At 39.8% G+C, this 25,695-nt stretch overlaps 1 protein-coding gene across 2 annotated transcripts in view; it reads left to right on the plus strand.

Moving 5' to 3' along the window:
• VWA3B (von Willebrand factor A domain containing 3B) overlaps positions 1 to 25,695 on the plus strand; it is a 216,163-nt gene that overhangs the window by 89,423 nt on the left and 101,045 nt on the right. For both annotated transcript variants that reach the window (XM_044263854.1, XM_044263855.1), the window contains exons 10-11: positions 11,064 to 11,162; positions 18,033 to 18,215. In XM_044263854.1, the coding sequence (XP_044119789.1) occupies positions 11,064 to 11,162; positions 18,033 to 18,215 (282 nt within the window). The remainder of the gene's footprint in view (positions 1 to 11,063; positions 11,163 to 18,032; positions 18,216 to 25,695) is intronic.

Raw genomic sequence — 25,695 nt, forward strand, 5'->3', positions numbered from 1 at the left:
ACTATTGAAAGATATGAATTTGGTGCCATTGTATTGCTGGTAAGGTGACTATTACTTTAAATTGTTTCTGTTCCTTTATGGCCTATGTTATTTTTTGACTCTCTCATTGCTTAGAGGACCCCTTTCAATATTTTCTGTAGGGCTGGTTTGGTGTTTGCAAATTTTTAAAATTTTTGTTTGTCCTGGAAGCTTTTTATCTCTCCTATTTTCAGTGATAGCCTAACTGGCTATAGTATTCTTGGCTGCATATTTTTCTCATATAGTGCTCTGACTATATCATGCCAGTTCTTTCTGGTCTGCCAGGTCTCTGTGGATAAGTCTGCTGACCATCTAGTATTTCTACCATTGTATGTAATAGACCTCTTCTCCTGAGCTGCTTTGTCACTAGGACTTGTAAGTTTTACTATTAGATGATGGAGTGTGGGCCCATTTTTACTGATTTTAAGGGGGCTTCTCTGTGCCTCCTGGATTTTGATGCTTGTTCCCTTTGCCATATTAGGGAAATTCTTTACTATAATTTGCTGCAATATACCTTCTGCCCCTCTCTCTCTTTCTTCTTCTTCTGGAATCCCAATTATTCTAATATTGTTTCGTCTTATGGTATCACTTATCTCTCGAATTCTCCCTTCATGATCCAGTAGTTGTCTCTCTTTTGCTCAGTTTCCTTATTCTCCATCATTTGGTCTTCAATATTGCTAATTATCCTTTCTGCTTCATTTATCCAAGGAATAGGAGCCTCCATTTTTTTCTTGTACCTCATTAATAGCTTTTTTAAATTGTTTGTTTTTTTATTTTTATTTTATATTTATATTTATATAAATAAAGTATATTTTATTTTTATTTTTTATTTCAACTTGGTTTGATTTTAGTTTTCTATTTTTATTTTATTTATTTATTTAATTTATATTTTATTTTTTATTTCTCCAGAAAGGGATTTTATTTCTCCAGAAAGGGTTTCTTTAATATCTTCCATGCCTTTTTCGAGCCCAGCTAGCACCTTGAGAACCGTCGTTCTGAACTCTAGTTGTGACATAGTACCTATGTCCATATTGATTAGATCCTAGCCTTCAGTACTGCCTCTTGTTCTTTATTTTTTGTGATGAGTTTTTCTTCCTTGTCATTTTATCCAGATAAGAATATATGAACTAGAGAATAAAATACTAAAAGGGTGGCAAAGACACCAGAGAAATGTACACTAACGAAATCAGAAAAGATCCAAAACCAGGGTAGAAGATAGGGGAAAAAAGAAATAAAAATAAAAAGTAATACACACACACACACACACACACACACACGTATAATTAGACTGGTGAATAGAACAGAGCCACCCACTTGATTATGGGTGTATTTTGGTCTCTTAGAAGAAACTACCTCCCAGAATTTTAAAGAAAGGAAAACTTATATATATATATATAAAAGTAAAGGTAAACATGATGAAGAGATGGTATATGATTGTAAAGGTGAACATTTTAATAAAATTCTAAAAAAAGAATTGATAAGATAAGTTGGTTGGAAAAAGGAAAAAAAAAAAGGAGGAGGGAATGTGGTCTGGCTGGAGAGTAGAACAAAGCCATGTGCTAGATTAGGGTATATTTTGATCTATTAGGACTGTATCCCAAATTTTTTAGAAAAAAGAAAACAACCTATATGTATACAAGAAATAAGGTTAAATATAATGAAGGGATAAAATGTGACTATACCAATGAAGGTTTAAAATAATTTTTTTAGAAAGGCATTGTGAAGATAAACTAGTTTTAAAACGTTAAAAGAGTAAAGAGGAAAAGTTAAAAAAATAGAATAAGGAAAAAAAACTAAAAAAAAAAATGAACTTTGCAAGACTAAAAGATCAAGCCATGAATTCTATACATTGCTTTCCCCTAGCTCTGGAGTTCCACTCTTCTCCTTGATCACTGAGCTTGGTCTTGGCCAGATGTTCTTGCCGATCTACTGCGGGAGGGACCTGTTGCAGTGATTCTCAAATGCCCGAGGTAGAATTGTACCGCCCTTGCCAGGGACTGGGCTAAGTAATCTTCTTGGGTTCACTCTCAGAGCTTTTGTTCCGTGATGCTTTCCATACCACTTTGGAGGACAGGAATGAAAATGGCAGCCTTCCAATCTTCCAAGATCTTCCAATCTCCTCCTAGAGGAGCCGAGAACTTGGGGCCCCATTCTTCATTGTGCCCCCAGAGACAAGCAGTCAGTCACTCCTGTCTTCCTGGTCTCTGACCTCACTCTGAGCTTACCTGGCCTGTGACTGAGGGTTTCTATCTCTGGTGCATGGCCCCGCCTGGAGTCTCCAAACCCAGAAGATTGCTGCCATGCTGCTCCTCCTGGAGCAGGAAGGTGAGTCTCCCTGGATCTGCTGCTTGTGGGGTCCCTGCTCAAAGAGCAGTGTCCCGATTGTGCCTTTGATCACAGCTTAAGGTAATCCCAATCTGAAAGCTCACTCTTTGACTCTGTCTCTGTAGTCGGCTTCCTTGCTCTAATACCTGGTAGCTCTGCCACACTCAGACACCCCCGATATTTCTGTGACCTTGCAGGACCTGAGACCACACTGTCCCCACGAGGGCTCCACCCCTGCTTAGCCTCTGGAGCGATGTCCCTCAGTAGAGCAGACTTCTAAATGTCCTGATTTTGTGCCACACTTCGCTGCCGCTTGCTGGGAGCTGTTCCCCCCCTTGCAGTCTTATCTTCCCATCTTTTCGGATTCACTACTCTGCATGTCCTCTACTTAAGAAAGTGGTCAGTTTTCTGTTCCTAGAATTTCTGCTCTGCTTCTCTTCTATCTCTTCTATCTCCTGTTGAGTTTGTAGGTGTTTGGAATGGTTTTATACCTATCTAGCTGAACTTCATTTCAGTTTGCTACTCCTCTGCCATCTTGCCTCTCTCTGAAATTATTTTAGTCTTAACAAGAGAGTGGCAGATATAGTACAGAGGATCGGCCTGTATTGCTCTTCAGCCAGCTTCCCCTAATGTTAACATCTGGCATAACCATAGTTCAGTTGCCAAAGCTAAGAAAATCACAGGGGCACCTGGCTGGCTCAGTCAGTTGAGCATGCGACTCTTGATCATGGGGTCCTGAGTTTGAGCCCCTTGTTAGGCTTAGAGCCTACTTTTAAAAAATTAAAATATAAAATCTATTTAAAACAAAACCGAAGAAAATCACATTGCTTCATTCACAGACTTCACTCAGAGTTCATTAGACTTTCTACTAATGTTACTGTTCTGTTCCAAGATTCAGTCTAGGGTCCCACACTGGATTTATTTAAAAAAAAAAATTATTATCGAAATATAGTTGACATACAGTTTTATATTAGTTTCAGGTGTACAACATAGTGATTTGACAACTCTATACATTACACAGTGCTCCCTATGGTAAGTGTGGTCACCATCTGTCACCACATGATATTATTACAGTACTATTGACTATGTCACCTCTGCGTACTTTTCATCCCCATGACTTATTTATTTGATAACTGGAAGTTTCTACCTCTTAATCCCCTTCACCTCTTTCCCCCATCCCCCACATTACATTTAGTTCTGGAGTCTCCTCAGTCTCTTCCAGTCTGTAAAGTGTCCTCAGTGATTCCTTGTCTTTCGTGACCTTGACGCTTTTGAAAAGTATTAATCGGGTATTTTGTAGAATGTCCTTCAGTTTGGATATATCTGATATTTTCTCATGGTTAGATTGGGGTTAGAACACCTCAGAGGTGATGCATCCTTGTTAGGGCTTCATGTCGAGTGGTTGATATGCCTTAATACTAGTCATGTTAACTTTGAGATGTGGGTAAGGTGGCTTCTGCCAGGTTGGTCCCATGTAAAGTTACTGTTTTTGTTTTTATAGATAAAACATGTTTCGGATGAGATGCTTTGAGACTATGCACATATCCTGTGTTTCTTAAATATTTACTCATGAATTTTAGCACGCTGTGGTGGATCTTCTCTAGGGCCGTTTTCACAGTGCTGTTTTAATGGTGACTTTCTGTTTCCTCCATTCCTTTTGCATTTATGCATGTGAACTCTTCTGCAACTGAGAGTTTCCTCTTCCCCCTTTGTGTTTATTCATCAATCATATTTATTTCATATTGGACTCCTGAATATTGATTTACTCTTTCAGTAATAGTTGAATGCTATTATTTATTTTGTTGTTACTAAGCTTCTTCCCACTTTGGCCATTGGGAACTCTTTCAGGTTGCCCCCTATATCCTTCATATTTGCATCTAGCTTTTTTTTTTTTCTTTTTTGAATACTTCCTTACTTTCTGGTGCTATGAGATGTTTCATGTTCATCTTATATTTTCCCATCCTCATCCCTGGAGTTTACCACTTCTCCAAGGAACCATTGTTTCTTTTATTAGAGAATGGTGTTTATAAACCAAAATCTGGGTGTTGGGGTATGCTTATTGCCGCTACTAGACTCACTGCTTCTAGGTCTTCTCAGTAGACAAAGATGGGAAATATATGTATAATAGCCCATCTGTCCATAAACATCTATATTCCCCTATCTATTTATCTGTATTTTCATTAAAAAAGAAAAATAAAACCATGAGTTCATACTAATACATCTTACAAAAATCTAGAGCCACAGGATTTATTTGTGTTCAGTGTATTTGCTTATTTGTAACTTCTTTGCCCATGAAAAACCTGGTTGTCATTATCGGTTATGTATTTACTTTTTTGTTCAACCCTAGTATACATATAAAGTAGTTTCAGAATTTCTAACTCATACTCTGAGAAACAAAATTATCAGCTAGAGTGTACTGTTTACACATAGTTCTTTCTGTGTTTAGCCTTACAGTATCCAGTCAAAGAGCGGTTTTCTAAAGTTACTAAGTCAGGTACTTTTTTACCTAACTACTTCATTGTGGTTATGTCATTCATCAATATGCTGGCTCTTCCCATATCCTAGTTGAACTGTATTTTAATTTGTACAGAACACTTTATTTGGTGTATAGATCTGTGGGTTTTGACAAGTGCATAGAGTCTGAATAAAGACACTGGGAAAAGGTAGACCCCCCAGAGATCTAGCGAGACTCCCAAACTGCACTCCAGGACACAGGCTCTGACACATCATCCAGTTCATTGGAAGCAGTGGTGATAGTATAGCTGTAGCGATAATATAGCCATTGCTATCCCAGTCCCTGCTCTTCGACTCAGATCCTGTCAAGTGGTCCAGTCTGCCAGCAATGGTCTGGCAGAGTGAATGGTCTGATCTGTTGGCAGTAGCCACAGTAGCAACATCCCAGGCCGTTTCAGACTGCACTGCATGCCTGGGGTACGGTTGGTGGTCCCATGAAACTGCAGCAGTGGCAGCAGCAAAGCCTGGGCATTTCTAAAACCAGGTCACCTGTAGGTGGCAGAACCTGCTGGTAACAGCAAAGTCCCTGAGTGTCCCAGCTTCACAACTGTGGCACCAATGGGAAGTCCAGTCCTGCAACAACAACAAAGGCAAAGCTTTGTATCTTCCTGCTCTCAACTCAGAAGTATAAACAGAGTCAGGCTCCTCAGCTTCTGCTTGTACACCCCAGCAGGTCATCTAGCACCATTAGGCAGCCCAGAGATGTGCCTTTTCTAGGCTTTCTACAGGCAGCACCAAATAGGAACGAGTGGGAGCCCCAGCAGCACAAGAAGAACAAAGCAGACCAGAATAGGACTGCATGGGGTACAAAATTAAATCATCATTGGAACTAAAGCCCACAAACATAGACTAAAATAAACATGCTAAACCTGAACAGGGTGACTGCCTGCTAAATGACATTTAAATGGGAATAGCCTCCTAACAGAGTGACCAGATTGTCCAGGACCTAAAAATCACTCATCATACCACAATCCAAGAAATCCACATGTGAATGAGAAGAACAATCAACTGATGCTAGTACCAACAGATCCTCTGATATCTCTGGGACAGTAAAAAAGAGGTAACAGTCATACCATGGGAATTCTAGAAAAGAGTGTGGGGCTAAAAATGTATTCAAAGAAGTAATGGCTAAAAGCACTCCAAATTTGGATGAAAACATAAAAACTATAATTCAAGAACCTAAGTAAACCCCAAACAGGGTAAAACCAAAGAAATCCATACCATAACATTTTATATATTTAATCTTCTGAAAACTAAGAATGAAGAAGAATCCGAAAAATACCCAAGAGAAATAACACATAAACTATAAAGGTACACCAATTCAAATGACAGCAGTTTCTCATCTGAAACCATGAGACCAGAAAGAAGTGGCACACACAACATTTTTCAAGTGCTGAAAGAAATGACCTGTAGGCTGTGAATCATCTTTCTGGTGATGATATCCTCAGGATGCAAAGAGAAGGGAAACAGAGAGGATTTGGTGCTGGGAGACATATCATTAAAGAATGAATGGCTAGGGGTGCCTGGGTGGCTCAGTGGGTTAGGCCTCTGCCTTCAGCTCAGGTCATGATCTCAGGGTTCTGGGATCGAGTCCCACATCAGGCTCTCTGCTTGGCGAGGAGCCTGCTTCCTCCCCTCTCTCTCTTTCTGCTTGCCTCTCTGCCTACTTGTGATCTCTCTCTGTCAAATAAATAAAATATAAAAAAAAAAGAATTAATGGCTAATGGAGTTCTCCAAATAGGAAGAAAGCTTGGACCTTCAGAAGTAAAGGAAGAACAGTAGAATGGGTACATAGAGAAGTAAACATAGTAGAGAATCTGTAACCTCATCAGTTGCTTTAATCATGTTTTATGGTTCAAGCAAAAGTTTAACATCTAATACGGTATATAATTAATATAGAGAAAGTACTTCAGACAAAGGACCTAAATGGAAAGGATAGTTTTTATAGTCGAATTGATAAACTTCAAGTATATCAGTATCAGGAGACTGTGATAAGTTACACATAAGCATAAGAAAATACCTAGAGCAACCATGAAGCACACTACATAAGGCAGCACACTCAAAAACATAACAAATAAATCAAAATAGAACACCAAAAAAATGTTCAAATTATCCATAGGAAGGAAAGGAAAAATAAGGTACATGAGAAACAGAGGAAATACACAGAAAACAAAAAATGGGAGCTTAAATACCAGTAATTACATGTAAATCATCTAAGTATACCAATTACATGACAGAGATTGGAGAGTAGACAAAAACATGATCCAATTCTATGTGATCTATGAGAAACTACCTTCAAAAATAACACAGGTTGAAAGAAAAGGGAAAAGATAAACACTAATTTTTAAAAATATGTAGTAAATATGTTAATATTACATAAAGTAGATGTTAAAGGAAAGAGAACTATAAGAGACTTAACATGATAAGAAAAAGATCAATCCAGCAAGAGGATAACAATCCTAACTACACTCATGGTGAACACAGTACAACACATAAACTTGTCCAGTCATGGTGTTATACCCCTGAAACTGATGTAACATTTTGTGTCAGCTATATTTTAATTTAGAAAAAAGAAGCCAGCTCTCCTAAATATGTATGCACCAAACCACAAAGCTTCAAAATACATTAAACAAAGCCAGATGGAGTCAAAAGACATGACAGACAAATACAGCAATTTTTACTTGGGGACTTTGGTACCCCAGTCTTAGCAGTTAATAGCACTATTGAATAGTCATCAAAGATTTGGAAGAACTGAACAACACCTTCAGGTAAGCGTATCTAATTAACATTTATAGAATGCTCCACCCACCAAGAGAATACATAATCTTTTCCAAGAAACATTGATCATTCACGTAAATAGATTATATCTTGAGTTATAAAACAACCCTTAACAAATTTAAAAGCATTGAAATCTTACAGTTTTGAGTCACACAGATACCTTCTGCCTGTAGTGGAATCAAACTAGAAATCAGTAACAAAAAGACACCATGAAAATCTCAGAACACTTGGAAATTAAAGAACAGGCTTTAAATAATTCACAGAAAGAAAATCATAAAGAAAATTTAAAATTTCATAGAATTAGGGACACCTGAGTGGCTCGGTCGTTTAAGTGTCTGCCTTTGGCTCAGGTCATGATCCCTGGGTCCTGGGATCAAGCCCTGCATCAGGCTCCCTGCTCAGTGGGGAGTCTGCTTTTGCCTCTGCCCTTCTCCTCCAGTTGTGTTCTCTCTCTCAAATGAATAAATAAAATCTTTAAAAAAAATAAAATTTCATAAAATTTAATGAAAATTAAGTACAGCATGAAAATATGTGGAATGCCAGCTAATACAGTGCTGGAAGGAATTTAATGCACTAAAAGCCTCCATTAAAAAAGAGGAAATGATTTCAAATCTGTAATCTATGTTCTTTTGTCAAGAACCTCTGTTCTGTCTTTTCATGAATATTTATATAGCAGACAGCCTTGGAAAGTAGGAAAAGGTGGCCTGCTTATTATCCAGTATAAAGGTAATATCTGACTCCAGAGCAAAGAATGAACATGCTTATAGTCCATTATAGGATATTCAGTTTTCCTAAGTTCAGGGTCCCTCTCCTTTAACACAACCTATTGTATGTGCAAGTGTCACTTAACCCTCTCACCATCACCCTGTAGGAATTGGGACCTAGGAAACTGGTGCTGAACCGTCCTTCCCCCCCACCCTGCCCACCGACATTCTGGCTACTGCTGCTGCTATGAGTAGTAAAGTCCTTTGGTGGTGACCCAGACACCCATGTTAGTTTGCAACTAAGGCAAAATCTTAGGCCCTTCACAGCTTTTGATGTATATTCATGTAAAAACCTGCAAGCAAACGTTTGTAACAGCTTTATTTATAAATGCTCGAAGTCAGAAATGAAACAGATGTCCTTCAACAGGGAATGGGTAAACAATTTTACATCCATTCAATGAGGGATGCTACTCATCCATGAAAAGGAGCAAAGTCTCAATTCATGAAATAGCATGGGTAGATCTTAAATGCATTTTGGTAAGTGAAAGAGGCTCAACCCAAAAGTCTACATACTGTGAGGAAGAGACAGAGGTTAAAGTCCAGCTTCCCCACTTGCACTGTGAGGGGTAGAGCACCTCGATACTGCTGGTAGGAGTGGACACAGTCAGGCAGGGAGGGCTTGTTACACTTGGTGGGGATGAGAATCTTGGCTCAGCCCTTGGCCTTCACTGCCACCACTCCAGTAGTAGTGTTGGGGTATTTTATTTTATTTATCCTACTTGAGCTTCTTGGGTCCATGTGTTTATGTCGGTCATTGTTTTGAGAAAATTCTCAGCCATTCCTTTTTTCAGTTATTTCTACTATCCTGTTTTCTTTGTTGTGTTTCCAATTATGTACATGTCAGACCATTTGATATCATCCCACAGCCCTTTGATGCTCGTTTCTGTTCTGATTTATTGTATTCATCTGCATTACTGTGGTTTTGATTTTTAATGTTTTCTTTCAGTTATTTCTTCAGGTTCCCATCCCTCTACAGAAATTGCCCATCTGGTCTCCAGCATTGTTCACCTTTGCCATTAGAAATGTTAATGTATTAATCACAGTTATTTTAAATTTTCTTTCACATAGTTTCAGCATCGGTGTCACCTGAATTTGTTTCTGATGACTACTTTTGTATCTTGGTAGTATGTTGTTTCTTTCTGCTTAGGGTGTTCATTTTTTGTTGTTCTTAAAAGCTAGACATCATGTGTAGTATATAGATACTGAGATAAATGTTATTCACGTCTGGAAATGAGCATACGTTTCATTTTGGGGGGAGAGGCATAAACTTAATCTGATCCAGAGCTGGGCTGGGTTTGCGGTCTGTTTGTTCCTGTTAACTTCAGTGCACCTGCCCTCACATTCTTGGGGTGGTACTCAGGCTTAGTAGGGTGGGGGATGACATTTTAGAGGCTTGTCCTTTAGTGTCTGATCTACCCTCAGATTTTAATTTTCCCTTCACACTGGGCCTCAGACAGAGTCTGTCTCTTTATATGTTCCTTGCTGGTCAGTGTTCGTAGGGGAAGGGTGGAGTGTGTGTTCTCTGAGCCTTCATTTTAGGGGGACTGCAGTCTCAGAGACTTAGGGGTCTGTCCCACTTAGTAGTTCTGAGCCCAGCATCTAGCCGGGCTCCTTTTCTAGGTGTGGAAGATTTGGTTTTTCCCCCTTTCCTTCCCTCCTCTGTTCTGGATTTTCACCAGAGCCCTAAAGCTGACTGTGTTTGTTGCCTCCCTCCCCCTTACATCCCTCATCCCACACATTCACTCATTAGAGCTTTTATTCTGAAGGTGAGATGGAGCATAAGGGTTCCTATGGAACTCTTCTTCCCCAGTTCTGCTCCATGAAGGAGACTTTCTTGGGCCAATCTTTTCTGTGAGTGCCTGTGGGCTTTGTGGTGAAAATGCCTTCAAGAGAATGCAGATTTCCCCTCTGCTTGTGACCTGCAGACCTTTACCTTCTCACCAGTATATAGCCAGCTAGCCTCCACCAGTTCACCAATCACCGCAGGCAAGCTCTTCTGACCTAATGTCCCCTGCATCTCGTCCCAGGAGCCTGTGCTTACATCTCACTGGTCCCTGCACACGTCTATCTCTCCTCACGCTTGGGGCCAGCTGGTCACCCTGTGACCTGAGCACTCTGAGGAGTGTAACAAAAGGCAATGATGTGTTGTTGTTCTTTTGGCTTCTTTTTGTTATAAGTTTGATAGTGACACTCTGGCCAGCACTCTGTAGCCCTGGGCAGAAACTGCAGGAGTTTTAAAAACTTAAACAGTTTCTTTGCTATACCCCAGATGGCTGATGTTACCATGCTCACATTTGAATAAATCCTGGTCTGTCCTGCCAGGCTTGTATTCAGACTCTATGTTTAAACTGTTGACAGCCACATGAACAGTAACTGACTGAGTGCCTTACAAAGATAGTTAATTAAGAACTATGTCATCAGGACAGGAAGTCCGTAGTCCTGGCTTCTAGTAGCCCTGGAATTGTCTAGATAGAGGCTTTTTGGCACGCCCAAGGATTTGGCTCCTTGGAATTACTGGGTTTAAATTATTACTTCAATATAATTTTATCTTTATTTCACAGGCATTTTTCTTTCTTTTTTATTTTATTTTTTTTGGAAGCAGAAAATAACTTGTTTGTGAGAGTTTTCTGGAGATTCAAGTAACTCTCTCTGTCTCCTTTGTAGATTGGAAGTTCCACAAACACCCTGCATGCCTTGCAAATTGCTTTTGCTGATGAAGAAACACAAGTAATCTACCTTTTGACAGATGGGAGACCTGATCAGGTACTTACCAAGATTGGGAACAAAAAGGGATTCACCAGTGCCCTGAAAGTAAATGCCGAGAATGGGTTTGAGGGACATTTTCAACTGCTTGAAACAGCTTGAAAAACTGTTGAAAGATGTTTCCTTGGCCTGGGGACCCAGAACTGAGGTGAAAAAATACACTGAGGAATGCCTTTGTCTGCTGAAATGCAGAGGGGGAATTTATGTGACATCAAGTGTTGTCTTGAGGCGCCACACACCCACAGGCCTGGAGATCAACCCCATGAAAGGAGATCTCCACCTTTCCATTGAGGACTGGTTACAAACTAAGAGTAAGGAGATTCTTTTTGATTTTTTTTTTCCTCTGGGGACTCCAAATCTAAACATGTCACTGCACAATGTCCTTGGTTTTAACTTCGTAATCATTCAAACAAAAGCATGCCTTTCTAGTGAAATGTTCTTTGTTTTGCTTAGCCTGACTGGAAAATATTTGAAAAGTTTTAGTGGAGTCTGTTCATCTTCTTTTGAGCTTTGTGAATGGAAGACTAATGCTGTGGGCATTGAATAAACATAGGGATTTGCAGGCCAGTACAATGTAAATTAACCGCTAAAGTGAATTAGTATCAACTTGCATCCTTCGTTTTGAGATGTTTGCATGTGAAGAGTGCTAGGCAAGTATTGTAAAATACCCTGCGTCAGATGGTCCAAGGCTTAAATAGTAAAGCAACTGGATTTTATTACAGCATGAGATTTATGGCAGAGAAATTATATGTAAAGTGAAGTTTGTTTTTTTGTAAAGTGAAGTTTTATTTTGAATGATTTTCCTATCAACTTCACTATGCTTTCTATTCAAAAGCAATTTATTGTGCCTTGCTTATGTTCCTTGTGTGGTGCCAAGGTTTGAGGCTACAAACATGAATGGTATTTTACCCCTGCCTTAAGGGCATTTACACTTCAGAGGATATGCTAGACTTGTGTGGTTAACTCTGATCTGACACAGGGTGTGGGGCTGTCTGTGCTGTGAGATGTCTGAGAACAGAGCTGCTGGGGGGAGGAGGGTTGGGAGAAGCGGGGTGGGGTTATGGACATTGGGGACTGTATGTGCTTTGGTGAGTGCTATGAAGTGTGTAAACCTGGCAATTCACAGACCTGTACCCCTGGGGATAAAAATATATGTTTATAAAAAATTAAAAATTAAAAAAAAGAGAAGATATTTGAATATTAGTTCACAAAGAATATTCTCAAAAAAAAAAAAAAAAGATGGGGGGAAGGCTGGGGAAGGTTCCACTGAGGAGGGGACATTTGAGCTGTGTCTGGAAAGAGGAGAACGGATTTTCTAAACAGAGGAGATGACTAGTATCCTGGGCAGAAGAAACAGAGGTGTGGAAATATGTGGACTGCCCAGAGAAGCAATCTGAGAGCAAGGGCAATGACAGAAGAGTGTTGGGGTTGAGGCTGGAAGGTTCGGTTGGGGGAAATAATCATTGATGGCCACCTGGAATGAGTGGGCGGGCTTTACCACAGTGGGGGCCCGGGGGGTGGCACTCAGCAGGGGCATGTGGTCCCATTCACCTGTACTTCAGAAATGTGCCTCAGGAGTGCAAGGGAAAGACTAACTCTTGAAGGGAGTTAGTGAGGGCCCACATCAGGTAGGAAACAGAAATGTGGAAGAGAGGACTCTCCTCAGAGATGAGATAATAGAGTAACATCAAAGGACTTGGTGACCAGTTTGGGAACAGAGGAGGACAGAGTGAGGAGAAGATGGGAGAAAGAGAAGAAGGAATCACAATGTGACTGATTTGTAGTTTATAACAATATGTTAGTAACTGATTTAAATTTAAACTTAAAGAAGGAACAGTGTTTGGGAGTTCCTGGTGAGCGAAGTCAGGTTTGAGCACCTGTAGTTCAAGGATGTCCAGAGACCTCTTGAAATAAGGGGCTGGTGTTTGGGAAGGATGGGGGTAGGGATTCTGATTTGAAAGTCATTTGTATAAGGGGTTTTTACTTTTTTAATGAACTCTTACTGATTTTACTGTTTGCACTATAGGTCAGTTACAAAATATAGATAAGCATATGAGCATAAAAAGGAAGAAAGTTTAACTCACTCATAATTCAGTTTTGTGTTCTCCCTTGTTTCATCTAATATATGCATTTTTTTGCAAGTCATGAGAAATTCTTCCAAAACATCATTCTCAATGACTATATCATATTCCATTATATAGATTTAATATAACTTCTAACTTGGAAGTTAATTTTATTTAATTTTTGAATAGTAATACATTCACATGGTATAAATTACAAAGGTACAAAAGGGTATGCAGAGAAGATTCTCTCTCCAATGTCCTGTTCACTAGCTAAGAGGCAATGTGTGTTACCAATTTCTTAGATCTTCTTTCAGAAACTGTTATGCAAACAGAAATGTATTTTTATATACTCTCTTTTATAAATAAATAAATGATGGTGTATAACACACATGATACTGCACCTTTATTTATAAAACAATATGACTTGGAAATTGCTTAATATATAAAGAACTTCCTCATTTTTTATAGCTGCCTAGGATTCCTAGGGATGGACATTGAGGTTGTTTTCAGTCTTTCTGTTATACACTATGTCTCAAAATAACTATGCACATGTGTTTTGCATATGTTTATCTGTAGCATAAATTCTGAGAAGTAGGCTTAGTCCAAAGGTATGCATTTTGAGAGGTACTGCTAAATAGTCCCCAGAAGGGATGGACCAAGTAATACTCCCATTAGCTGTGTATTGGGAAGGATTCTTGATTCACAGTCCACCATGTATTTCAGAGGGTCTGGAATCTCCCGAGAGTATATACAAAATGTACTTGTACATTTCTCTGGAAGAAGAGCCCTCCCTAGCTTTCACCAGAGGGTCTATAGTCCGCCTAAAGATGAAGAACTATGGAAACAGATGATAATCAGAATCAGAAATATCAGGCCACCCGAAAAGTAATTTATAAACTCCTAGTTAGGCATTTTGTGTTCATATCTACCTTTTCTCCTGTGCAGTCCATTTTTTCTGCATTGTCCCTCAGATTCTCTCCAAAAAGCAAATGAATATTTGATATTCATGTTCTGTGTAGAGGACATTAACACATATCACTCAATCTCCATTTCTTTTTGAACTTGTGACTGACTTTGTAGGACCTGAATATGTTAAGGCTGGTGCTCTTATTCCCAATACTCAGCAGAATTTTCTGCTTGAAAGGACACACCAAAATGAGGTTCAGGATTTAATTCCATAGATAACCAGCTTACTATTTGTTTATTAAATGTCCAGGGATGAATTATATAGCAAGACAAGTCTTAAATTAATCAAGTTAAAAGAATTCTAGTAATATTAGTTGTCATTAAAATAGAATTGCTAGGTGTCCTTTGGTGGGCATCTCTAGGTATGAATGGACACAGCTCAGCACAGGGCTGCATTCTGGGGCTTCTTTGAATTTAGGAACTTATCCTGGCAGGACTCAAGACAATGGGGTTGAGGAAGGCTTCTATGCTGTTCTAAACACAAATGAGTGGGGAAAGCCTAACATGAGCTCTGCGGGGAGCTCAGAGAAGAAACAGGATGAGCCACTGTGCAGACAAACCTCCTTCAGAAGTTAGAGGAGTTAGGGGGACCTATCCCTGCCTCTCTTCCCACCCCAAGTTGACATTTGTGGTGAAAGGGTAGGGTCACATTGTTTAGAAAGTGAAAATGCACATTTGTTCAGATTCAGAGAAGAGGGAACTGGGGAGAGTCTCTCAGGCATGCTGCTTGACCTCATTTAGGGATGGAAGGGACTTCTGTGGGGAACATATGAAGGAGTCCTGGGCTGAGAAAGGTTTCCTCAATGTGGTCTAGGAGTTACACAAGGAGAAGACCCACTACTTTCTAGTAACAAAGCTCCTAGAGTAAGTGACTAGAGGAATCAGGATCAGCAAAGGCTGCTGTCGTAACAGGTTTTCTTCCATGTGCTGAGCCTCCTCTTCAGAGCTGTGAGGGCATAAACCGGGAGAGGAATCCATGGGAGCAGGGGGTACAGGCAGGAGGTCAGGAATGGCTCTTTTACCCTGTAGGTATTGAGCTTGTGCAACAACCCCACTGTCTGTGCAGCTCTCTAACACCACGGGGTATGAGAACATCATGTCAGTTTAGAAAACACTACCTAAGGCTGGATGCATGTGGGAGGCTCACTATGATACACTAACAGGCTTTTTCGTGCCTGGGTGCTCTCTAGCTGTATGGAATGGTAGAAATGGTTTTGGAGCTAGAGACCTCTGCTGGAAGTTCACCCCCAGCACGGTTCATCTGAATGACCTCAGGCAAGTTCTCTACTGTGGCTCAAAGCCAATACTCCCTATTCACAAATTTGCTTGGAGTAAATGAGATGATGTCCCCATGAATGCATTCCACAAGTGATTATTGAGTACCTTGTATATGCCAGGCACTGCTATCAGTCTGGGATACAGTAGTAAGCAAGATGAACAAGGTGCCTATCTTCAGAGAAGCTTATGTTTTATAGGGAGATAGGCAATGAATGAGTAAATATATGAAGTAATGTCAGGTAGCATATGAACAGATGAAAATGCTACCCACAGTACCTGGCACCCACAGCCAATATTAAATCAATGTTAATTTCTTTCCCTTTCCAAATATCTCAGCTGTAAGTCAGTATAAGAATAGTTCCTGGCTTAAAGGCTATAGAATTAGCAGAATTTAGAGCTAGTATCTCCAGTCTGGTATCAGGGGCAAGTGGCCAGGATTCGCTGGTAAGAAACAAGGACACTAATAGCACCCACCTCAGAGGGTTATAGAGAGGATAGAGGTGGACAGCACGAGCAGAGCTCTTAGTGCTCAATACATAGTAGGTATTCAGAAATAGAAGCTAAACTGAATGAAGAGGAGGCAGCTTGCATTTGACAAGCTGGTTGGGGTCAGCTCATTTAGGTTACTATTTGGTTAGAAGCATGTGTTCTGATGAGCACTGGGTGTTACAGGCAACTAATGAATCATTGAACACTACATCAAAAACTATTGATGTACTATATGCTGGCTAACTAAACATTTAAAAAAATAAGAAAGAAAGAAACCAGCTGATGTCCAGAGGGGAGGGGAGAGAAAAAGGATGAGAGGTGGAGGTGGCTTAGGGGTAGGGCCAGTCTCAATGCTGGAGCCAGACACAGAGACTGAAGCTGTGTGTAAGTGGTGGCTAGAATGAGACCAGAACCTGGGGAACCACTTAACCAACCACTTCCTGGGCAGTGTGTGAGCTTCACAAGGCCAGCCAGTGGTGTGTGTCTCCCTTTTCACTCTGCCTTTCCAGGACACATAACCCAAATATAGGAAGGGTTAAAGGCCAAATGATAGAAACTATAAGTGGACAATGGAACTGGCTGAAGGAACCAGCAAGTTGGGTTAATCAAAGAGGGTCTCCTGGCACTGAGAAACGTAGAGGAAATGGGGGCAGGCCAATCAGAGGCAGTTTCTGAAGGTTCTTGGCTGAGAACTCTCGGCTGATGGTGTGGTGGAGAGACGGCAGGGGAATTAATCAGTTCTTCTTTCCTGAGGGTTAGGTGATATAAACATTACTTGAGAGTCCTTACCAAGAGACTATTTTATTGCAAATGATGGGAACAAACAGTCTGGCATTGCTTCTGATACTAAAAATTGGTTTTGAATTCCAGACTTATGGCTTAAGAGCTTGATGGCCCTGCTGAGTCTCAGTTTCTTCTTCTGTATGTGGGGCCCTTAACTACTGGGCCAAGTTGTATATTACTGGGGATAAAAGTAGAGGAGCAGACAAATGATGGCTGAAACAATGGAGAGATTTATAGTCCTATGAATAAGAAGTCCAGCAGTAGGTAGTCTAGGTTCTAGAGCTACTCAAGAGGTCTCCAAAAAAATAACCTTCTTTTTATGTTCATTCTCCACCATCTTTGTTTATAATTTCTATCCTCCTTGTTGCAAAATGGCTACTCTATCTCTAGGCAGTGTCCATTTTCCAGCAGGATGGAGGATGGGAAGGGGAAGGACATTAGATTGGTTGTTGTCATTGTTGCTAAATCTTTGCCTTTTTATTAGAGAAAAGGAATATCTTCCCTGGGACTTCTGCCTGTATCTCAGTGGACAGAACTGGGTCAGATGGCTAATTCTAGATGCAAAAGAGGGTCAGAAGATGAGTTTTTATGTGTGTATTGTTTGTTTGTTTTACACTAGGCACATTGCTGTCATGAAAAGAAAACCAGGGTTCTGACAGTAAAAAAGGATGAGAGGAATTTATATTAGTAGTCAACTATCCATCTTTCTAACTACCTCACAGGATTGTTGTGAGGATTATTAACTGCTATGTTATACTCACAGCAGAGTGCCTCAATAACTCTCTCTTCTTTCACTTGGGAGACACAATGACCATCATCTACCTGAAGCTGGAAAATGCTCTTTTCAAGTAGATGCTTGGGAAGCCATATTGAGATCCAGTAACTTCACTCTGTAGAATCCCAATAGCCATGTGTTCCACTGATGCTTTCAGTGCTCTAAAGTATAGCTCAGCACTTTAAAAGCATGAACTCTAGGCTCAGGTGCACTTAAAATTGAGTGATTTGGTTATTCACATCTTTCTTCAAGAATTGTTTCTGAACTAATTTGTGAGCCCATAGAGGCAAGGGCTGAGTCATTGGTCTTCATACTCTCACCATCTGGCAGTGTTTGCTTTGTTTATTGAATCGAATTGATACCTTTCCAAGAAGCCATTCATCACTGTATAAGGAATTACTAGTTGAAAATCTCACAGTCTCTAGCAAATACTAAGGATTTTCACATTTTTATTTTTTCTTTCTCTTCCTCTCACTTTCCATCTCCCTGTTTCCCCCTCAAAATGTATCATTTCAGCCACCTGAAATGGTTATAGACCAAGTCAAAGTTTTTCAGAAAATTCCTATTTACACCATCTCCTTCAATTACAATGATGAGATTGCAAATGGATTTTTGAGTGAGCTTGCTTCTTTGACTGGGGGAGAATTCCATTTTTATAATTTTGGCTGTAAGGATCTGTGTCCTCCAGGGATTGTTCAGGTAAGATCTTAATATAAGCAAGTATTCATTAATTTGGGCATTACAGACTGGAGGCCAGTGGACAATAACTTAGTTGAGAAAATTGCTACCATAAAGGCAAGTTGAGCAAATGAAATCACCCAAGTGTGTACTACAAAATGTGGTCCAAGGATCATCTGAACTAAGGCATTTATGAAAATGCAGATTCCTGAGTCATACTTCAGAGCTGCTAAATTAGGCTTTAGGCATAGAGGCACAGGAATCTTAATTAATATATTTTGGTTTTCATCTAGGTTTTTTTTTATTATGGAAAGTTTCAAACATACTCAAAAGTAGGAGAGTATGTGGACCCCATCCCATGTACCCATTTTCAGATTCAATAATTATCAACATTTTGCCAAATTTAGGAATCTCTGTTTTTAACAAGCATTACCAGAAGGTCCCTACCTGTAGTTTGTTAACCACTGCTGTTTACAGGGATTTGTGGGAAACCTAAGAAAAATTCAGATCCTAGGTAGTTGTCTCCTGACCTCTCAGACTGTATAACCATGGGACCATCTGATAAAGCATTTCATTCCAATAGGCTGATGGGAGAAAATAAATAAAATTATATTCTCCAGTCCTGTAATCTTGGCCTGAGGAAATACATTTCAAGATTTCCCTTCTAGAGAACTTTTTTTGTCTTATTGTCTGTCCTGTGGAGTCACTTTAAATCCAGGACAAGCCAGAATATCAATCAGTGCTTATATTTGAAGAAACTACCAGAGTCTGGGGAATGAATCATTTGAAAGGATTGAGGGAACAATGACCTCTCTGAGCTTACACAGAGCAGGGAATAGTGACTATAACCCCACCAGCTAGACTGGAAAACCTCATCATCCAGTAGGCATTAGGTAGAGTATAAAGAAGGGTCTTGCCTCAGGAGTATGGACAACCAAATGCTGCCCCAGGTCTGCTTAGAAAACCTTAAATGAAGACCTGACAGACTCAAACTATATCCTGCATCCCTGAACAACCCCCAAGAATAAATATAAGAAAGCAAAAATATCCATTACCCAAAAAAGTAAAATTGACTATTTCTGACATCCAATCAATAGTACCAGGTATATAAAGAAGCAGGAAAATACAGGTCCATAATGAGAAAAAGCAAACAGAAAAATTAAAACATATGCATAGCTGACTCAGATGTTAGTATTAGAGCATTAAAACAGTTATTGTGGCTGTGTTTGCTGTGTTCATAAAGGAAGAGACGTGAAAGATATAAGTAAGTCACAAATAAAATTTTTAGAGGTGATAACTAAAATATATGAGGTAAAAAATACATGGAATATGAGGAACAACAGGTAAGACATTGCAGAACAAAACACTAGTAAACTGCAAGGCATCAATAGAAACTATCCAAAATGTAACACAGAGAAGAGAATTAAAACAATAAACAAGCAAACAAAACTGCAGAAAATAGGGCATAAGTGAGCCATGGAAAAATTCAAGAAGGCTAGTAAATACGTAATTGAAACAATAGTGCCAGAATTTTTCCAGTTTAGTTGGAAACTATAAACCTACAGACCCAAGAAACACAATGAATGCCAAGCATAAGAAACATGAAGAAAATCAGACCAAGTCATATCAGAATTAAACTTCTCAGAAGTAATGACAAGAGAAAAGTCTTAAACGAATAGGGTGAAAGAAGACAAATGGGTACAGAGGAACACAGGTAAGACTAGCAGCATATTTCTCATCAGAAACAATGCATGTGGAAATATAGCGGAATGATATTTTTAAAGTACTGGAAGACAAAAAGGCTCTGTGTAGAATCTATACCCTGAAAATATCTTTCAAAAAGGGAAGTGGAATGAAGACTTCAGAGATACACAAAAAATGAAAGAACTCGTCACCAGTAAACCTGCAGTATAAGAAATGTTAAAGTGAGTACTTCAGGTAGAAGGAAAAGCATATCAGATGGAAATACAGATCTACACTAACGAATGAAAACCGAAGGATACCTTCATGGATAGCTACGTGGTAACTGCATGGGTAGATAAGTAAGGCTTTTTTCCCCTTGTTATTTGCATATAATTATAAGATAAATTACTGGAGGGACTTCCAGTTTCCACAACAAAGGTATAGTCCCATTCCTCCTAGGTCCTACACCTTAAGCTAAAAAATGTCCTGGACATAACACAACAAATAAGCATAGGAATACTCTGAAAGGTGAAAAGAAGAAGGAGGACTTCCTGGGGGCCTCAGAACTTAAGGATTATATGACAATAAGTCTTGGGGGATTTGTTAATGCCTTCCATATATCCCAGAGAGGGCACTGCTGAACCCTCCAACCTGGAATCTGTAATAGACACAGACAAAAAAAAAAAAAAAAAGACCCAAGGAAAGCTTATTCTCTCTAGTCAAAGGACTGGGAAGAAGGTGACCTAAAAACAGAAAACCGTTTTTGTTTTCTTTTTTTAGATTTTTATTTATTTATTTGACAGAGAGATCACAAGTAGAGAGGCAGGCAGAGAGGGTTGGGGAGAGCAGGCTCCCCACTGAGCAGAGAGCCTGATGCAGGGCTCATTCTCAGGACCCTGAGACCATGACCTGAGCCGAAGGCATAGACTTAACCCACTGAGCCACTCAGGTGCCCCAGAAAACCTTTTAAGCAATATCTTCCATAATCCAGTCATATGACAATGGAAATACTGCACCCCTTTCCCTGAGATTTGAGTGGAACTGAACAAAGAGCTGATTTTCCACACTACTGGGAAGTAAGCGATGGTGCTCTGATCCCTCTGCCAGGTAGTATCAAGGAACTGACCAGAGAGCTAATCTTCCATCCCTCACTGTCTGAGTAGTGTGAGTAGGGCTGAATGGAAAGCTGATTTTCCAGACCCTGATAGAGTAGGTGGTGCTCTAACTCCCATGCTAGGATAGTATCAGAAGATTGAGAAGGAAGCTTATTGTCTATCCCCTCTCCAGTGGAAGACAGCAGTGCTCTGATTCTCCCACCATGGATTCCGATGGCAAACTGGGTCTCTATCCCACCAGGCATTTCTAAGACTTAACAAAGCAATGTGAGGATGGTCCAGTCACTACTGTACTTTGCTTCAGCCCTCATCTCAGTGGGACTCAGCAACGAGATGAACTTCCACAAACACTCAACATCAGTGAAAAAGAAAAAGGAATTGTGAGTTACAGATAGACAATGCTCTACTTCCCCCCCCCCTGCTGCCAATGAGGGTCGATAGGGTGCTGAGCCTCCATTAACACCCAATAGAATAAAAATAAATGAAGTGTGAAAGGGGAGTAACCCCCACTGTGGTCCTTTCTGAGTGGAGAGCTGATTCTCAGCCCCCATTCAAGAACATTAAGACCAAAGGAGGCAGTGCTATCTGGGGCTACTCTGTACTCTGATTCCCTACCCTTAGGATCTCTCACTGTGAACAAAGTAGAGATTACTGGCCTGCATGAAGAGAACTGAACTTCCAATTCCTGAACTCCTGACACTGTGGCAGCCTGCCTTGATGAAAATAACTGGAAAAAAATCCACTAGATACACAGTTGTGCCCCAAAGAAAGTAAAATATAGCTGCAAGAGTCCCCAAACGTATAAAAAGTATACTAGAAAAACAGGTTCACTGGAATAGGTGGTCAAGACTAGCCAAAGAGATACAGCCACAAGTGGCCTAGTCTTGGAAGCCTCTTTTCCCCCACAGATCTGAGACTCTTCTCTGCACAGAGGCATCAGAGTGTATGGGAAGAATAGGCAAGAAGACCTCAGCCAGAGCAAGGGGTTCATTCCAGGAAAACTGTCTTCCTATGCCTCCTAAGCTACCTAGTGACACAGGGGACACTAGTTGTAGAGGCACCAAGAAACACCTGGCAGTCTGACTAGGGGAAACTCCTTTTGCCTGCTTAGACAGCACCAGCAGAGACTAGTGGGAGCCCCAGCAACACCAGATTGAAAGAAGACCAAAATAATATAAAAAAGTCTCTGAAAATTAAATTGCCATTGGAGCAAGAGCCCACAAAAGTAGGACTAAAGTCTCACATGCTAAATTTAAACAGGGTTACTGCAAGCTAAAATAAAAGTTTTAAAATAGAACCCAATGTGAGACAGGAATCCATCAGAATCCTAGAGGAGAACATAGGCAGTAATCTCTTCGATATCAGCCACAGCAACTTCTTTCACGATATGTCTCCAAAGGCAAAGGAAACAAAAGCGAAAATAAACTTTTGGGACTTCATCAAAATCAAAAACTTCTGCACAGCCAAGGAAATAGTCAAGAAAACAAAGAGGCAACCCACGGAATGGGAGAAGATATTTGCAAATGACAGTACAGACAAAAGGTTGATATCCAGGATCTATAATGAACTCCTCAAACTCAACACACATGAAACAGGCAAACATATCAAAAAATGGGCAGAAGACGTGGACAGACACTTCTCTAATAAAGACATACAAATGGCTATCAGACACATGAAAAAATGTTCATCATCACTAGCCATCAGGGAGATTCAAATTAAAACTACATTGAGTTATCACCTTACACCAGTTAGAATGGCCAAAATTAGCAAGACAGGAAACAACATGTGTTGGAGGGGATGTGGAGTAAGGGGAACCCTCTTCCACTGTTGGTGGGAATGCAAGTTGGTGCCGCCTCTTTGGAGAACAGTGTGGAGATTCCTCAAGAAATTAAAAATAGAACTTCCCTATGACCCTGCAATTGCACTACTGGGTATTTACCCCAAAGGTACAGATGTAGTGAAAAGAAGGGCCATCTGTACCCCAGTATTTATAGCAGCAATGGCCATGGTCGCCAAACTGTGGAAAGAACCAAGATGCCCTTCAACGGACAAATAGATAAGAAAGATGTGGTCCATATACACTATGGAGTATTATGCCTCCATCAGAAAGGATGAATACCCAACTTTTGTAGCAACATGGACGGGACTGGAAGAGATTATGCTGAGTGAAATAAGTCAAGCAGAGAGAGTCAATTATCATATGGTTTCACTTATTTGTGGAGCATAACAAATAGCATGGAGGACAAGGGGAGTTAGAGAGGAGAAGGGAGCTGGGGGAAATTGGAAGGGGAGGTGAACCGTGAGAGACTATGGACTCTGAAAAACAATCTGAGGGGTTTGAAGGGGGGTGGGGAGTGGGAGGTTGGGGTACCAGGTGGTGGGTATTATAGAGGGCACGGATTGCATGGAGCACTGGGTGTGGTGCAAAAATAATGAATACTGTTATGCTGAAAATAAAAAATAAATTAAAAAAAATACATATAACAGAACAAAACAACAAGAACAACAAAAAAATAGAACCCAGACTCTCATAATGCAATATAGCTAGAATGTTCAGGATACAGTAAAAAAAAAAATTCACTCATCATACCAAGAAACAGTAAAATCACAACTTAAACAAGACGAGACCATCACATGATCCCAACACTGAGATAGATGAATTAGATGTTAGAATTACCTGATCAAGATTTTAAAGAACCTACATAAAAATGCTTCAGCAGTCAATTATAAGTTATTAGAGACAAATGAGCAAATAGAAAATATCAGTTAAGGTATAGAAGTTACAAAAATTTCCAAGTTGATATTACAGAACTGGAAGCTATAATAGCAAGTAAACCCACTGGGGGCTCAATGGTGAGAGTGGAAATGACTTGATTTTACCAGTGAACTTGAGGTCTGACAATAGAATTTAGCCAGTCTGAACAATGGAGAGAACATACTGAGAAACAGCAACAACAAAAGAAGCCAGAACCATGGGGACCTATAGGACAATAACTGAAGATCCAACATTATTATCATTGGAGTTTCCCAGAGAGAAGAAAGAAAGGGGAGCTGAAAGACTACATGGAAAAATAACTGAAAACTCCTCAAATTTGGTGAAAGATAAAAACATACAGATTGAAGAAGCTGAGTAAACTCCAAAGAGGATAAACCCAAAGAAATCCATGCCAAGACACACTATGTTTCAACATTCAAAAATCAAAGACATTTGTCTGTTGAAGGGCATCTTGGCTCTTTCCACAGATGAATGGATAAAGAAGATGTGGTCCATATATCCAATGGAATATTACTCAGCCATCCTAAAGGATGAGTACCCAACTTTTGCATCAACATGGGTGGAAGAACTTATGCATGCATACAACATGCATCAACTGGAGGAGATTATGCTGAGTGAAATAAGTCAAGCAGAGAAAGTCGATTATCATATGGTTTCACCTACTTGTAGAATATAAGGAATAACATGGAGACATTAGGAGAAGGAAAGGAAAAGTGAAGAGGGGGGAAATTGGAGGGAGAAATGAACCATGAGAGACTGTGGACTCCGAGAAACCATCTGAGGGTTTTAGAGGGGAAAGGGTGGAGGAATGGGTGAGCCTAGTGGTGGATATTAAGGAGGGCATGTACAGCATGGAGCACTGGGTGTTATATGAAAACAGTGAATCATGGAATACTATATCAAAAATTAATGATGTACTGTATGGTGACTAACATAACACAATAAAATTTTTTTAAAAAAAATTGAAGACAAAGTCTTTAAAATAGCCCAAAAGAAATTACATCAAATTGAGAGTGGATTTTACCAAGGAGGCCAGAAAAGTGGCACAATATTTTTCAAGTGTGGGAAGAAAAGAACCATTGACCACATATTTTGGACAAAACTATCCTTCAGGAATGAAGAGGAAATAAAAATATTCTCAGAGAAATACAAATTAAAAGAATTTGTTGCTAGAAGCCCTACTCTTTTATTGGCTACAGGAAGTTCTTCAGGCAAAAGGAAATAGAAAAATAAGAAATTGTGGAGCATCATGGAAGAAGGGAGAAAAAGCAAAAATATGAGTAGATGTAATAAGTGTCCTTTTCCTCATGAAATCATATTCAGTGATTGAAATAAAAATTATGGCACTCTGTGATATTCAAGACAGTGATAATTTATTTATTTATTTTTTTAAGATTTTATTTTATTTATTTGAGAGAGAGAGACAGTGAGAGAGAGCATGAGCGAGGAGAAGGTCAGAGGGAGAAGCAGACTCCCCATGGAGCTGGGAGCCTGATGTGGGACTCGATCCCGGGACTCCAGGATCACGCCCTGAGCCGGAGGCAGTCGTTTAACCAACTGCGCCACCCAGGCGTCCCAAGACAGTGATAATTTAAAAGTAAAGAAGGTAAAGGGACCTAAGTGGAAGTGAGGTTTCCATATTTTCCTTGAAATAGAAAAATGTTAATGCTAGTAGACTGTTAAAAGTCTCACACATATGCTGTCCATACTCAGAGAAGCCATTATGAAAACAATATAAAGAGATATACTCAAAAACACTGCAAATAAATCAAGATAGAATTATTATTTTAAAAGTTCAAGTAACCTGAAGGAAGGCGGGAAAGAAACAGAGGAGCAAGACCAATGAAACAAGTAGAAAACAAATAATAAAATAACAGAACTGTTAACACATCAATAATTACTTTAAATGTAAATGATATAATTACCC

The sequence above is a fragment of the Neovison vison genome, chromosome 8 (assembly GCF_020171115.1).
Source record: "Neovison vison isolate M4711 chromosome 8, ASM_NN_V1, whole genome shotgun sequence".
Lineage (NCBI taxonomy): Eukaryota > Metazoa > Chordata > Mammalia > Carnivora > Mustelidae > Neogale > Neogale vison.